Genomic DNA, 12,851 nt, shown 5'->3' with positions numbered 1-12,851 from the left:
TGACCGCCCGTATTAGCCATTCTGATTTCAGACTGAAGGTGATTGAGACCGATGTGCTGCTTCACCAGCATCCTAGGGGAGGCCCATCTTAGCATTGCCAACTTGCTCAGAGATGTGTGAAGAGCCCCATGGATGGTAGGATGCAGAGCGTAACTGCCTCCTAACCCTTTTGCTCTCTTTCTGAATCCTTGAGTCAATTACCGTATTTTTCGCCCTATAGGACGCACTTTTCCCCCTCCAAAAATAAAGGGGAAATCTGGGTGCGCCCTATGGGGCGAATGCAGGCTTTCGCTTGGAGAGCGCCCCTCGCGCCGGGCAGACATCGGCCAGCCCCACAAGCTCGGGGGACAGCAGGGAGGCGCAGCACCGCCATCCCGCTGTTCCTTGACCTGGTTCGGTTGCCCCGACCTGCTTTGGGGGGGGGAAATAAAGGAATTTCCCCCCCCCAAAAAAACTAGGTGCGTCCTATGGGACGGAGCGTCCTATGGGACGAAAAATACGGTACCTTCTGCCCCTGCATCCTATTCCCCTACCTATGCTGATTTCAAAGGGGTCGGGAAAGAGAGAACCACAGAGCTTCCAGCAAGTCATGTTTATAAAGAGGTGTGCCGGCCTTGCCTCTCTTTTCTCCCCGTAGCATCTCCACTTTCAGAAGCAGTTCATGCCTTTACAGCTCGCAGTCGTCCTCCCGTGATTCAGCATGACTGTTCTTCTTACAGCCATTGTGAATTTATACAGTATGACATTTCCCGAGGCGTTCTGTTCTGGCATAAGGAAATGCACTCTGTTAACACCCATGTAACTGCCGTAAACACAAGGGCCCTGGGGAACAACAAGCTTTCTTGGAAACGCAAAGCTTGCCACCCTGTTGTTGTCCCTCCTTTGTCACTTTTTCAGCGTTCCCTTTGTTTTGTTACAACCTGGCTTTGTGGCAGGCGAGCAAAGTGCTGCTTTTGCCATGGCACTTGTCAGATTTAGAGCAGCGGGCCGGGTACTCCGCTGTGCAACTGGAGCACTGCAAAGAGTGCCCAAGATGCCAGCCAATCAGTCTTGGGAATAACGACCCACAAATCATAGAATCATAGAAGGGCAGAGTTGGAAAGGCCCTGAGTATCATCTGAGTATCATCATCCTGTGATGCAGGAATATGCAGCTATCCCTTACGGGAATCGAACCTGAAACCTTGGCAATATCAGCACCATGCTCTAACCAACTGAGCTATCCAAGAGTTATGTGCCATGTGCTATTCCTTTAAATCAAGGGTAGCTTATCTGGTGCCCTGCAGTTATTGTCGGATTGTATACTCACCCAGACACTTGCATGCTCAAGCACACAGAGACTACTCTTCCCTCTCTAGCCCCGTCAACCTCAGTGTGGCCATGCTAGCAGGTTCAGAAAGCGGAGAGTGTTATATCTGTCATTGCTAAGCAAACACAATTCCCAGTACTTCATCCCCAAGGCCTGGCAATTTATTTTTTCCCAGAGAGGTAGCAGCAGTGGTGGTGGTGGACTCCCTGCCATAGTAAACTTTTATATGCTGACATCTTAAGTAATGAAGGCAGAATGCACACTCTCAATACCTCTCATAGCGTTCCTCTGGGTTTGTGGGATCTGCATCTGTAAGCACCTTTGGGAAGCACTTGGCCTAGGACCCATGTCGGCCTAGGACCCACATACCTATGGGACCGCCTCTCCTGGTATGCCCCGCGGAGGACCTTAAGGTCCACAAGGTCCCAGGTTGCAAGGTGGTTAGATTGGTCGCAACTAGGGCCCAGGGGCTTTTCAGTACTGGCTCCGACTTGGTAGAACGCTCTGTCACAAGAGACTAGGGCCCTGCGGGACTTGACATCTTTCCGCAGGCTTGCAAGACAGAGCTGTTCCGCCTGGCCGTTGGTTTGGACTCAGTCTGACCCTTATGTTTCCCTCCCCTTATGGTTTTGATGAGGCTGCATTTTAAATTGCATTTTAATCTGTATTTTAAATTGGTTCTTTCTCTCCGCCCCCCCATTATGTTTTTACTGTAATTTTACTGCTGTTAGTACTCTGGCCGGGGAGGGCGGGGTATAAATAAAAATTATTATTATTATTATTATTATTATTATTATTATTATTATTATTAGAACTGTCACATGGGGGGAAATCCTTATAGCTTATCACAGTGTTTGCACTGGGCAATGCAAACATGGTGAGGATAAGCAAGATGGAAGGGCTTATGGGACCCGGCAGCCAGTGCTGGAAGCGTTTTCTGTCTTTGGCAGGGACTTCTCTTCTCCACGGCCGAATGCCTCCGAGTACCGGTGGACCTGGTCCGACTGTGGCTGCACGAAGCCACAAGGGTTTACTGCGACAAACTTGTGGAGGAAAAAGATCAGGAGAGCTTTGTCCGGGTCATGATGGCTACTTGCAAAAAATTCTTTGAGGTAGGGTAGTCATTCTTCTGCCGTTCTTCAGCTGATACTCTAGATTCAAGGGTGAATGTGGACTCTGCCGGGATGCCTGCAGTCCGTTCCATATTAATAAGTAGAAGCGTGGCTGGGAACAAACTTATTTGAAACTTTGTCCAAATCCGCATGGGCTTCCTTAAAATGAGAATCCAGGAACATTTGAAAATGTCCAGGGCTGGCTCCTGATTTGAGGCAGCCCTGAACAAAAGGCCCTTTCCCCCCTCTCTGTCAATGGGATCTAGGTACCTTATCTGGCTTCAATGGCAGCACCCCAAGTGGCATTGGACAGCGGGATTTAAGCCTCCTATAAAAATTTTCACCAGCACCCTGGAGCAATGCTACTAACTCGGAGCCATTGTGGAGAATTTAAAGGGTGGCTGGTCCCAGTGATTGCTGCTTCGAGTGTGAGGCTAGAAAAAGAATTCATGGGAGTCCAGGAAAAAGGCCCTGGGGACCTGGCAGCTGCCCAAGGAGTCCAGATGCTGATCAGAGTCCAGCATCATCTGCTGACATCCTACCTTCCTCGTGCCAAATCACAGCTATATCACAACTACCATTTCAAATAGGCACTAGCAGCTGTAGCAGAGACGGAGGGAAAGCACAGAGTTCAGCGACTAACCCTCCCATCCTACTCCCCCCCCCTAAATACACTTGCACCCAGTCCAAATGTTTGCCATTCTTACAGGTAAAAAGCAGCTTATGGGATTATGTTTGTCCTTTCTGCAGGAGCTAGGTGACAATGTTGTCTTTGCGAAGCCAAATATTTATTGCCACTTTGCTCAGGGCATTGGCGATCCCAAGTATCTCCCAGTTTCTAACATTCAGTCTCTGAATAAGCTGCTTGCAGAAGCCCTGGACAGCTACAACGAGGTCAATGCAGTGATGAATTTGGTGAGTGAAGCTGGAACTAAAACCCAGGGAGAAGATGGCAATTACCATGCTGGTCCTGAAAGGGGTGGTGGTCTTTCTCTTAGGCTTAAAGGTGTAGTCTTAAGTTCTTGCCACCGTTCATTTAGCACATGGATAGACAAACTAAGGCCTGGGGGCCGGATCTGGTCCAGTCGCCTTCTAAATCCGGCCCGCAGACAGTCTGGGGAATCAGCGTGTTTTTACATGAGTAGAATGTGTCCTTTTATTTAAAATGCATCTCTGGGTTATTTGTGGAGCCTGCCTGGTGTTTCTACATGAGTAGAATGTGTGCTTTTATTTAAAATGCATTTCTGGGTTATTTGTGGGGCATAGGAATTCATTCTTTTTTTTTCTTTTCAGAATATAGTCCGGCCCCCCACAAGGTCTGAGGGACATTGGCCCGCCCCCTGTTGAAAAAGTTTGCTGACCCCTGGTTTAGCATATTCCTGCAGTCAATAGCTTAAATCCATTGAAGTTCTGAATGCAAAATGTCCCAAGTTGTACAAAGTTGGGGGGGGGGGAGAGGAGCAGAAATGGTGTGTTCAGTGGAGTTGAGTAAATAGGTGGATATTTTAAAATTATAAAAGAGAAATGCACCAGTAAGGGTGGAAATAGTCAGGTGGGGCATTAGCTAAGATAAATGGCGTTGTGAAACATTTATCCAAAAAAACAGGGACATCATGTTAAAGTTAGTGGGGTGGGGGTGCGCACTATTTGTTGTTCCAAAAAACCCAGATCACAAATTATGACAGGACGCATCAGTTGTGGGCTGAACAAAGTAGCCCATACTAATAAAATCCATGCTAAAATTGGTTGGTATATAGGCCATAATGTTAGACTTTTGTATTATTGTGGGCTGTGCTATTAATAATCCTTCCTTGGCTATTGCAGGTGCTGTTTGATGATGCTGTGTCCCACGTCTGCAGGATCAATCGCATCTTAGAGTCTCCCAGAGGGAACGCTTTGCTAGTGGGCGTCGGAGGGAGTGGCAAGCAGAGCCTGTCTCGGTTGGCAGCCTATATCAGCGCCTTGGATGTGTTTCAGATCACGCTGAAGAAAGGCTATGGGATTCCAGACCTCAAAGTGAGAAGCAAAGTGGTTTTCTCTAGGGGGTGTCCCAGTAGAAAAAGAACCGTAACTGGTGCCAAATCCCTGATACCCAGAACGCCTCTAGATTGGTCGTTCTTTTACAGGAGGGATTCAGGTGCATGCGAGAACCTTAGGTTTGTGCAGTTGAAGTGGATTAAAGCGCTCTGTTGCCCTAGCACAGTAACACCATACTCTATGCCTGCCATGAACATTTTTAAAATTGGCTGCAAGGCAAGACATGGGCTGCCTGTCAATGCGGCAGCTGCTACACATAGAGAAGGTTATAAGAATTGGCCTTCGGTTTTGTGGCCTGAAGAGTCCTGGGAGGTTTTGCCGCTGTAGGCAAAACGTCCCTTCCCTGCCTTGCCGCCATGGCCCTATTGCCACTGGCCACGCCACCACAATTGCACCCTCGCCCACGGCTGCTCCCATGCCACAGCAAGGGCAAAGGTGTTGTGGCAACAGTGAAACTGGCAGGGCTGGCAACAGCAGGGGTTTGTGTGTGGCAGATTTGCCACCTGAGGCAAATTGCTTCACCTAATCTCATCCAAGTGCTGGCCTTGGTCTCCTTCTTAGAATCATCTGCTTTGGCTTCCCATGTCTGTGGAGCTGAGTCAGGGACTAACTTGCATACATATTTTTCAAGCAAGAAAAGTGCAAGTGAGGAACATATCCTTTTAAAAAGCTGACTGAGTATTTTTTGTACACACCTCTGGTTGCTCAGTCCCTCTGCCCCACAATGTGATCTGAGGTATGTGCACTGTGGTAGTTTTCTTTTCGGGGGGTGGGGGGAGAGGGAATAAGTGGCTACGTTTAGCTTTGGTAACACACATCAGTTCTGTACCCAAGCATAGGTTCTAGTGTTATGACAGCCGTTGCGCTTCTCCAATCTTCTTTGGTCAGAGGCATGTTTTGATCTATGGGTTACTTTTAAAATGAGGCTGCATTTTAACCTGTATTTTAAATTGTTATTTTATTTTATTTTTATTATGTTTTTACTGTAATTTTAATGGTGTTAGCCGCCCTGGGCCTGGTTCTGGCCGGGGAGGGCAGGGTATAAATAAATTTTATTATTATTATTATTATTATTATTATTATTATTATTAGTTCTGATGCTGAGCAGCAGACAGAGGAAACTCCTGCCATTGTGTCAGCCTGCTTGGGAAGTGCAAGAGTGGCACCTAGTGTTCACTAGGGAATATGCTGGTTGGTGAGCAATTGCTCTGGCAAGGGAAACACTTGGCAAGACGAGCCCCAGATCCAAGAAGTGCATCCTTGCAGCTGCTCCCTTTCTGCCATTGAAAGATGTGTCTGTGTGACCATAGCTCTGTTCAGGAATCTTGTTCAAAGTAAAGGGGTCACAGTAAGGATGAGGGAGGTGTTCGATTCAGCTTGCAATTAAGAAGATAAAACTATCTGATTCCCATTTACCCAAACAATGTGTGAACTGTAATTTGAACTTCTTTCGCGAAGCAGTTCTCCAGCAAAACTATCTGTACAAAAGTGCATATAGTAGGGGAAAGTGTGAATAAATGCTACCCCCTCTTAACATAATTTTCAAAATGTAATAGGGGGAATTTGCTTGCCCAAAAATGTACCGTATTTTTCGCCCTATAGGACGCACCGTCCCATAAGACGCACCTAGTTTTTGGGGGGGGAAATAAAGGGGGAAAAATTATTTCCCCCCCAGGCGCGGGGCTGGGGCAGCCCGAGCTTCCCCCGACCCCAGCCCCCAAACAGGCAGCTCTCTGCAAGCCGTGGGAGCCCAGCGGTGGCTCCCGCTGCTTGCTGAGAGGTCCGCGAAGCCTGGACGCGCTGAGATCAGCGCGCGCAGGCTTCGGGATGCCGGCAACTCTCCCCAAGCAGCGGGAGCGTTCCCGCTGCTTGAGGAGAGGTCCGCGAAGCTTGGACGCGCTGAGATCAGCGCGCACAGGCTTCGGGATGCCGGCAACTCTCCCCAAGCAGCGGGAGCGTTCCCGCTGCTTGAGGAGAGATCCGCGAAGCTTGGACGCGCTGAGATCAGCGCGCACAGGCTTCGGGATGCCGGCAACTCTCCCCAAGCAGCGGGAGCGTTCCCGCTGCTTGAGGAGAGATCCGCGAAGCCTGGACGCGCTGAGATCAGCGCGCGCAGGCTTCGGGATGCCGGCAACTCTCCCCAAGCAGCGGGAGCATTCCCGCTGCTTGAGGAGAGGTCCGCGAAGCCTGGACGCGCTGAGATCAGCGCGCACAGGCTTCGGGATGCCGGCAACTCTCCCCAAGCAACGGGAGCGTTCCCGCTGCTTGAGTAGAGGTCCGCGAAGCCTGGACGCGCTGAGATCAGCGCGCGCAGGCCTCGGGATGCCGGCAACTCTCCCCAAGCAGCGGGAGCGTTCCCGCTGCTTGAGGAGAGGTCCGCGAAGCCTGGACGCGCTGAGATCAGCGCGCACAGGCTTCGGGATGCCGGCAACTCTCCCCAAGCAACGGGAGCGTTCCCGCTGCTTGAGGAGAGGTCCGCGAAGCCTGGACGCGCTGAGATCAGCGCGCGCAGGCTTCGGGATGCCAGCAACTCTCCCCAAGCAGCGGGAGCGTTCCCGCTGCTTGAGTAGAGGTCCGCGAAGCCTGGACACGCTGAGATCAGCGCGCACAGGCTTCAGGATGCCGGCAACTCTCCCCAAGCAGCGGGAGCGTTCCCGCTGCTTGAGGAGAGATCCGCAAAGCCTGGAGAGCGAGAGGGGTCGGTGCGCACCTACCGCTCTCGCTCTCCAGGCTTCAGCGAAATCCTGCATTCGCCCCATAGGATGCACCCACATTTCCCCTTCATTTTTGGAGGGGAAAAAGTGCGTCCTATAGGGCGAAAAATACGGTATATAGTGGTACCTCGGGTTAAGTACTTAATTCGTTCCAGAGGTCCGTACTTAATTTGAAACTGTTCTTAACCTGAAGCACCACTTTAGCTGATGGGGCCTCCTGCTGCTGCCGCGCCGCCGGAGCACAATTTCTGTTCTCATCCTGAAGCAAAGTTCTTAACCTGAAGCACCATTTCTGAGTTAGCAGAGTCTGTACCCTGAAGCGTATGTAACCTGAAGCGTATGTAACCCGAGGTACCACTGTATTAAACAAAATTCAAAAAAAAAAGTTTCAGGAGAAATACACACTGATATTGCCGGCAAATTTTCATGAGAACTTTGGAGGGATTTTTTTAATGCAAACTGATGTGGAAATGTGGAGAACTGAACAGGAAAAATGAGAACCTGAAAGAAACTGAAATTGCCATCCCTGCAACAAAGCCTGTTGGCCCCACCCTTCTGTCATGTCCCTGTCCCCGGCTTCATCATCTCGCACATGTCGGGGAGGTGAACTTCTGCAGGCTCATGGTGACTCCCCATGTGATTTAGAACCCCGGAAGATCAGGATTCCATATCGCACTGGAGCCTCCACAAGAGCCCCTCTGTGGTGCTGAGGTTCACCTTCCCAACCCAGTAGAATGGGCAGAGGCAACAGGCTCTGGTAATTGCGTGGGGAAGAGAAGGCCCAAATAGGGCTTTCCAAAATGGCGTACAAATCGGAAGATTAGCTTTTCCTCTTGTGGTCCATCTTTCACAAAAGGAAAGCTGCCTCTTTCCCATATCAGTGTTGGGAACTTTTAAGAGGAATAACTCCCCCGTCAAAAAAAAAGGAAGCGTCTTCTCTCTCTCTCTCTCTTTTTAATGTAAGAAACTGACATGTGTCTGTTCTGTGGTCCAGGCTGACTTGGCTTCCCAGTACATCAAATCTGCTGTGAAGAACACCCCCACCGTGTTCCTCATGACGGACTCGCAGGTTGCTGAGGAGCAGTTCTTGGTATTGATTAATGACCTCCTGGCATCTGGTGAGATCCCGGGTCTCTTCCAGGATGATGAAGTGGAAAACATTATTAGTTCCATGAGGCCCCAAGTGAAGTCCATGGGCATGCAGGACACTAGGGAAAACTGCTGGAAGTTCTTTATTGACAAAGTCCGTCGGCAGCTGAAGGTGAGAAGGCCGCCTTCTTCCCGAATACGGGGTGGTTGTGGTTGTTTTCATTCCAAAATCTTTGTACAACAGGGACATACTAATTTTTGACTGTGTGTGTGGCTGAGACTGAAGTACCATCTCTGCCATTCACACTGTTGGGCGTGTGGGGTAGATGAAAGCAGGAACTTGTGGCTGAATGGTGCAGCAAGACTTAATAAAGCAATGTCCCTTTTGGAAGTGTTGGGAGGAGAAAGCCCTGCCTTTGGGTCTCTGGTGCAAGTCACAAAAATGTCCTAGGCCAGCACTATTTATGTGGGGTGAAAGGCTCAAGAGGAAGTGAATCTGACGCTAAAATTGAAGCAGGTCTTGGAACGTTGTTTTATAATACCGTGACCTAAATGGAGTACCCAGGAATATCTGAAGAGGGGCAGGGGGGAAGCTATTGCTGGCATTAACAGATGCCAGTAACAATGAAGGATACTTCAAGTCATTCCATCCGCTATCAGTGGGGGGGGGGGGACAAGCATTCACTGGCATAGGCTGCACATCTAGTGCCCTTCCATTGGTGCTTGTCTGTCTCATCAGGAGATTATGGGATTTGCAAAATATTATACTTACAGTGGTTCGAGCACATGCCGTAGAAACATACTTCTGTTGTTAACCACAGAACTTAATAAATCACAGTTTAAAAATGAAGGGTAGAAAATGACAAGGATTTGCTTTCCACAGGATCTCAAATGTAGGTGGGGGGAAACCCTCCTAACAGAAACATTTCTGTGCCTCGTTTCCGAGAGCCTTTAGTGAACAGCATCTCATAAAAAGAATGAAAGCCTCTGAAATGTGTCATTGTCCATGCTACTGTGGTAAATATCCACATGGCAAAGTCTTGCACCTGTTTGAGGCTTTGGGCCTTTGCTGTTGTCAAAACAGCTGAAAGGGCCTCCTCCAAGAGGCTTACTTTGTGCCCCCCTTTGATGGATGCATTGCAGATCTGCACTCACTATTATTTAGCATCCGTTTACCCTGATTTTTCTCAGAGTGGCTTAACCAGTGCTTTGAATTAGCAGGGTCCAGATTCTTATGTTTTGGGTGTTCTCCTTTTCTTTAAATTTGTCTCTCTTCCCTGGTCACTTCCTCTGTGTGTGAAAGGAGACAAACCTCCTGCACTTGTTCTGATTTTCCTTCTCCCTGCCACGGTGCTCCTCTGCAAACAAATAATATTTAATGGGCTTCTTCTGAAGTATGTCTTCCTGTAATGGAGAATAAATATTATTAAAAGCACATATTGAGGTGAAGACGTGCTCCAGAGGAAGAGCAAGTAATGATAAAATTCTGAAGAATGAAACATTATGAAGTTCTCTTCTTAGGTAGGTTTTCCCCCCCCAAGCTCTCTAAATCCAATGAAAGAAGAGGTGTGTCCTAAAATCACTTTCAGTCTCCCAACAGATGCAAAGGCACAGCTCCCAGATCCCACACAGGCTATAGGTGCTTCAAGTGTTGTGCTTTGCCAGTGCCCAGGGGATCCTCAATTGCACTGCATAGCCACTAGGAGTAGCAAAATGGCTTTTTAACCTGTTGGCTGACTGGACTTAGGTTGCACCCCTCTCTTCAGCTGATGAAACAGAGCTAAAAGTCTTAATGAGGCTGGGGATTTGCCCTGGATGGTTTGTGCATGCTCAAGCCCATTTGTCCTGGGGCATTACCCCACACCTCAGAGGGAGGAAAACAAATGCTCAACTACTGTAGGGTTGCCATATTTCAGAAAATGAAAACCCAGACAGAAAAGTCATTGAGCTTTTTTTCAGGTTTTAGAGCTACTTCTGATATGGGTTGCCTTACGGACGCAGTTCCCGATGGCTGAATCCCAGATATGTCTGGGAAATTCCAGGCATATGCCAACCCTAAGCTACTGTGGTTTCTTCGTAGAACAAAAGAGTTATTGCAATAGACAGAAGTAGTTATTCTGTTCTGATTTAACTTGCTCCTGTGCTGTTCTATATAATATTTCTTACGTTCTTAATGAGAGTTTCCCCCACCCCATCCTGATTCCAGGTGATCCTTTGTTTCTCTCCTGTGGGGTCCACCCTCCGCGTGCGGGCAAGAAAATTCCCTGCTGTAGTGAATTGCACCGCCATTGACTGGTTTCACGAATGGCCTGAAGATGCCCTGGTATCTGTCAGTGCCAGGTTCCTAGAGGAGACCGAAGGAATAGAGGTGACTCCACCCTTAACAGCTGTATCATTTCTATCAATGCCATTACAGTGAACGTTGTGTCCCCCAGCATATCTTGGTACTAAGGAGGGCAGTTTCTGCCTGTGTTCCATGAATGGTTCCATGTTCTTCAGGACTGACCTGGTATATTTATACACCAGAGTTCAGATCAGAGAAGGGAAGCCTTTTTGTTCTGTTGAGGGCTGCATTCCTTGTTGGAGAGGGCACATGCTGGCAGTGGGCAGGGCCAAAGCCCAAAGTGGGTGTGGTGAGAACCAAAATTTGGGTGGGGCACCCCTTTCTCCCCCCCCCCAGTGGGCTGCCAGGGGAGAGACAGACAGACTTGATCATGGATGTGGAAATGAAAAACCAAAACACTGAAAATGCAATTTTTAAACAAAACTTGTATAATACAGAGACATCAAATGGCTAAATCCACGAACTGTAAAAATATAATGGTATTGTATCCAGCTGTATAAAACATGTCTGCATTCCAAGTGTTCCTAGAACTCCATTGAAGGCTGTTGAGAACTGGGCTGAGTTTTCCTTCTTACGCATATTATTTACCTGTTTTCATTTTGGGGTTTGTTTGTTTTTTCTTTTCACATTCATGACCAGGTTGCACCTTTTTGTTCTGCATTGTTTGCAATAAATATGGCAAATCCATTCATTGGCACTATAGCCATCAGGCTTTGTTTATGCATAGGTTGAAAATATAGCATGCTTATGATTATTTACACCTTGTTTACCTTGACTTCTGTGTTTTATGTTATTACTTTCCTTGGCCATCTCGGCACATTACAGTGAGCCATAAACCAGGGCTTACTGTGTATTATCCAGTCACACCCACTTTGGTCCTCCACACTGGGGAGAAACCAGCCACAAACCCTGGCTTACTGTTATGTCCAAACCAGGGGTTGTTTGTTCCACCAGACCACAATTTGTAGGCAAGGTTTGTTCTTGGCTTACGGATTGTGGATTGTTTCCTCTGCCCAGCATCAGGAGGAGAAAAGCAGCCTGGACAGTCAGCTGTGGTTTATATTGAGGTGCAAATTGGTCTTTTCCTGTTAGAATCCCTTTTCACACCAATGTCTGCTTGCAAACACATAGAAAGGTGGGGTGACTCTGTTAAAAACCCATCTTTCTAGGTCTTCACCTGGAGCTTTCACTCCTTGGAAATAATCTTGCCACCACATTTATTTAATTTTTTTTGACATGTGCAGCTGATAAAACGGAGCGGTACAAGTCCAACATGGATTTTGTTTGTAGAATCTGTATTGACATCAGTGTCCCCTTGAGACTAGTTACTGCTAATATTCACCTACCTTGACTTTATCTTTTCATTTCCCAACCTAAGCACATTAAACATTAATAGGCACTGTGTTATACAGCAAAGCTCATGTTGCATATTTAAACAATGGAAAATGGGGCAGGCAAAACCTCAGATCCTTAGAGCGACATTTACACAATTGAATCAGGTGTCAAATATGCACACTGGAAACAGAAAGTTGTGGCCCCTGATTTTGGCATAGTTTGTCCCATTAACTGCAGCTGTGAATCTCGCTCTCCAGGCTTCAGCGAAACCAACGCAAAGCCTAAGGAGCCTGCATTTGGGAGGGGGGAAAGTGTGTCCTATAGAGTGAAAAATACGGTATTCAGGTTTGGACAAGCGTACGCTTTGACTAAAGTGCATGTTTTGCTTGTTTTATGTAATGAAAACTAACTAAAATGAATTGACTCTTAACTTGAGTTTGATTATTATAATTCTTGTAATTCAGCACTTGAAGTAGCGAAAAGAATCAAGTGAAGTCAATTCAAATGAACAGATGTAAAAATTCAAAATGGTTGAAAAAGCAATTAAGCAAAACCCAAGCATCTTAAACAAGACACATTTTACTGTGTGACGTCCAGTTGTAGCCATGAACCAAGTGTATCCCTGTCAAATAATGTGTATGATCTTGGTGGCTGTTCCTGCTGGAGTTTCCCATAGTTGCTTGTTGCATGGCTCTTTCCTAGTGTGCTTAGGGGGGCCCTGTAAATAAGCCAACAAAACTTAGTAGTCGGGGGGCAGAGTACTAGCTTTCTCGGGAGCGGGGACAGAGAGTTCCAGTCCTCCTGATGCATTTCTATCTGGGTACAGGGAAATGGAGGTCTCTGTTCCTCCTTTGCCAATCCGCTCACTTGCCTGCAGGCAATTTTTTTGGTCACCTCTGGTGACCAAATACA

At 47.7% G+C, this 12,851-nt stretch overlaps 1 protein-coding gene across 2 annotated transcripts in view; it reads left to right on the top strand.

Annotated features, from left to right (window-relative positions):
* The window catches only part of DNAH17 (dynein axonemal heavy chain 17), a 97,352-nt gene that overhangs the window by 53,881 nt on the left and 30,620 nt on the right, over nt 1-12,851 (top strand). For both annotated transcript variants that reach the window (XM_081184851.1, XM_081184852.1), the window contains 5 exons: nt 2,259-2,420; nt 3,171-3,335; nt 4,245-4,436; nt 8,166-8,432; nt 10,467-10,628. In XM_081184851.1, coding sequence (XP_081040977.1) covers nt 2,259-2,420; nt 3,171-3,335; nt 4,245-4,436; nt 8,166-8,432; nt 10,467-10,628 — 948 coding nt within the window. The remainder of the gene's footprint in view (nt 1-2,258; nt 2,421-3,170; nt 3,336-4,244; nt 4,437-8,165; nt 8,433-10,466; nt 10,629-12,851) is intronic.

Source organism: Podarcis bocagei, assembly GCF_964188305.1.
Source record: "Podarcis bocagei genome assembly, chromosome: 2".
In the NCBI taxonomy this organism is placed as follows: domain Eukaryota; kingdom Metazoa; phylum Chordata; class Lepidosauria; order Squamata; family Lacertidae; genus Podarcis; species Podarcis bocagei.
The sequence above is the reverse complement of the archived record's forward strand: the minus strand, read 5'-3'. Positions and strand labels throughout refer to the sequence as shown.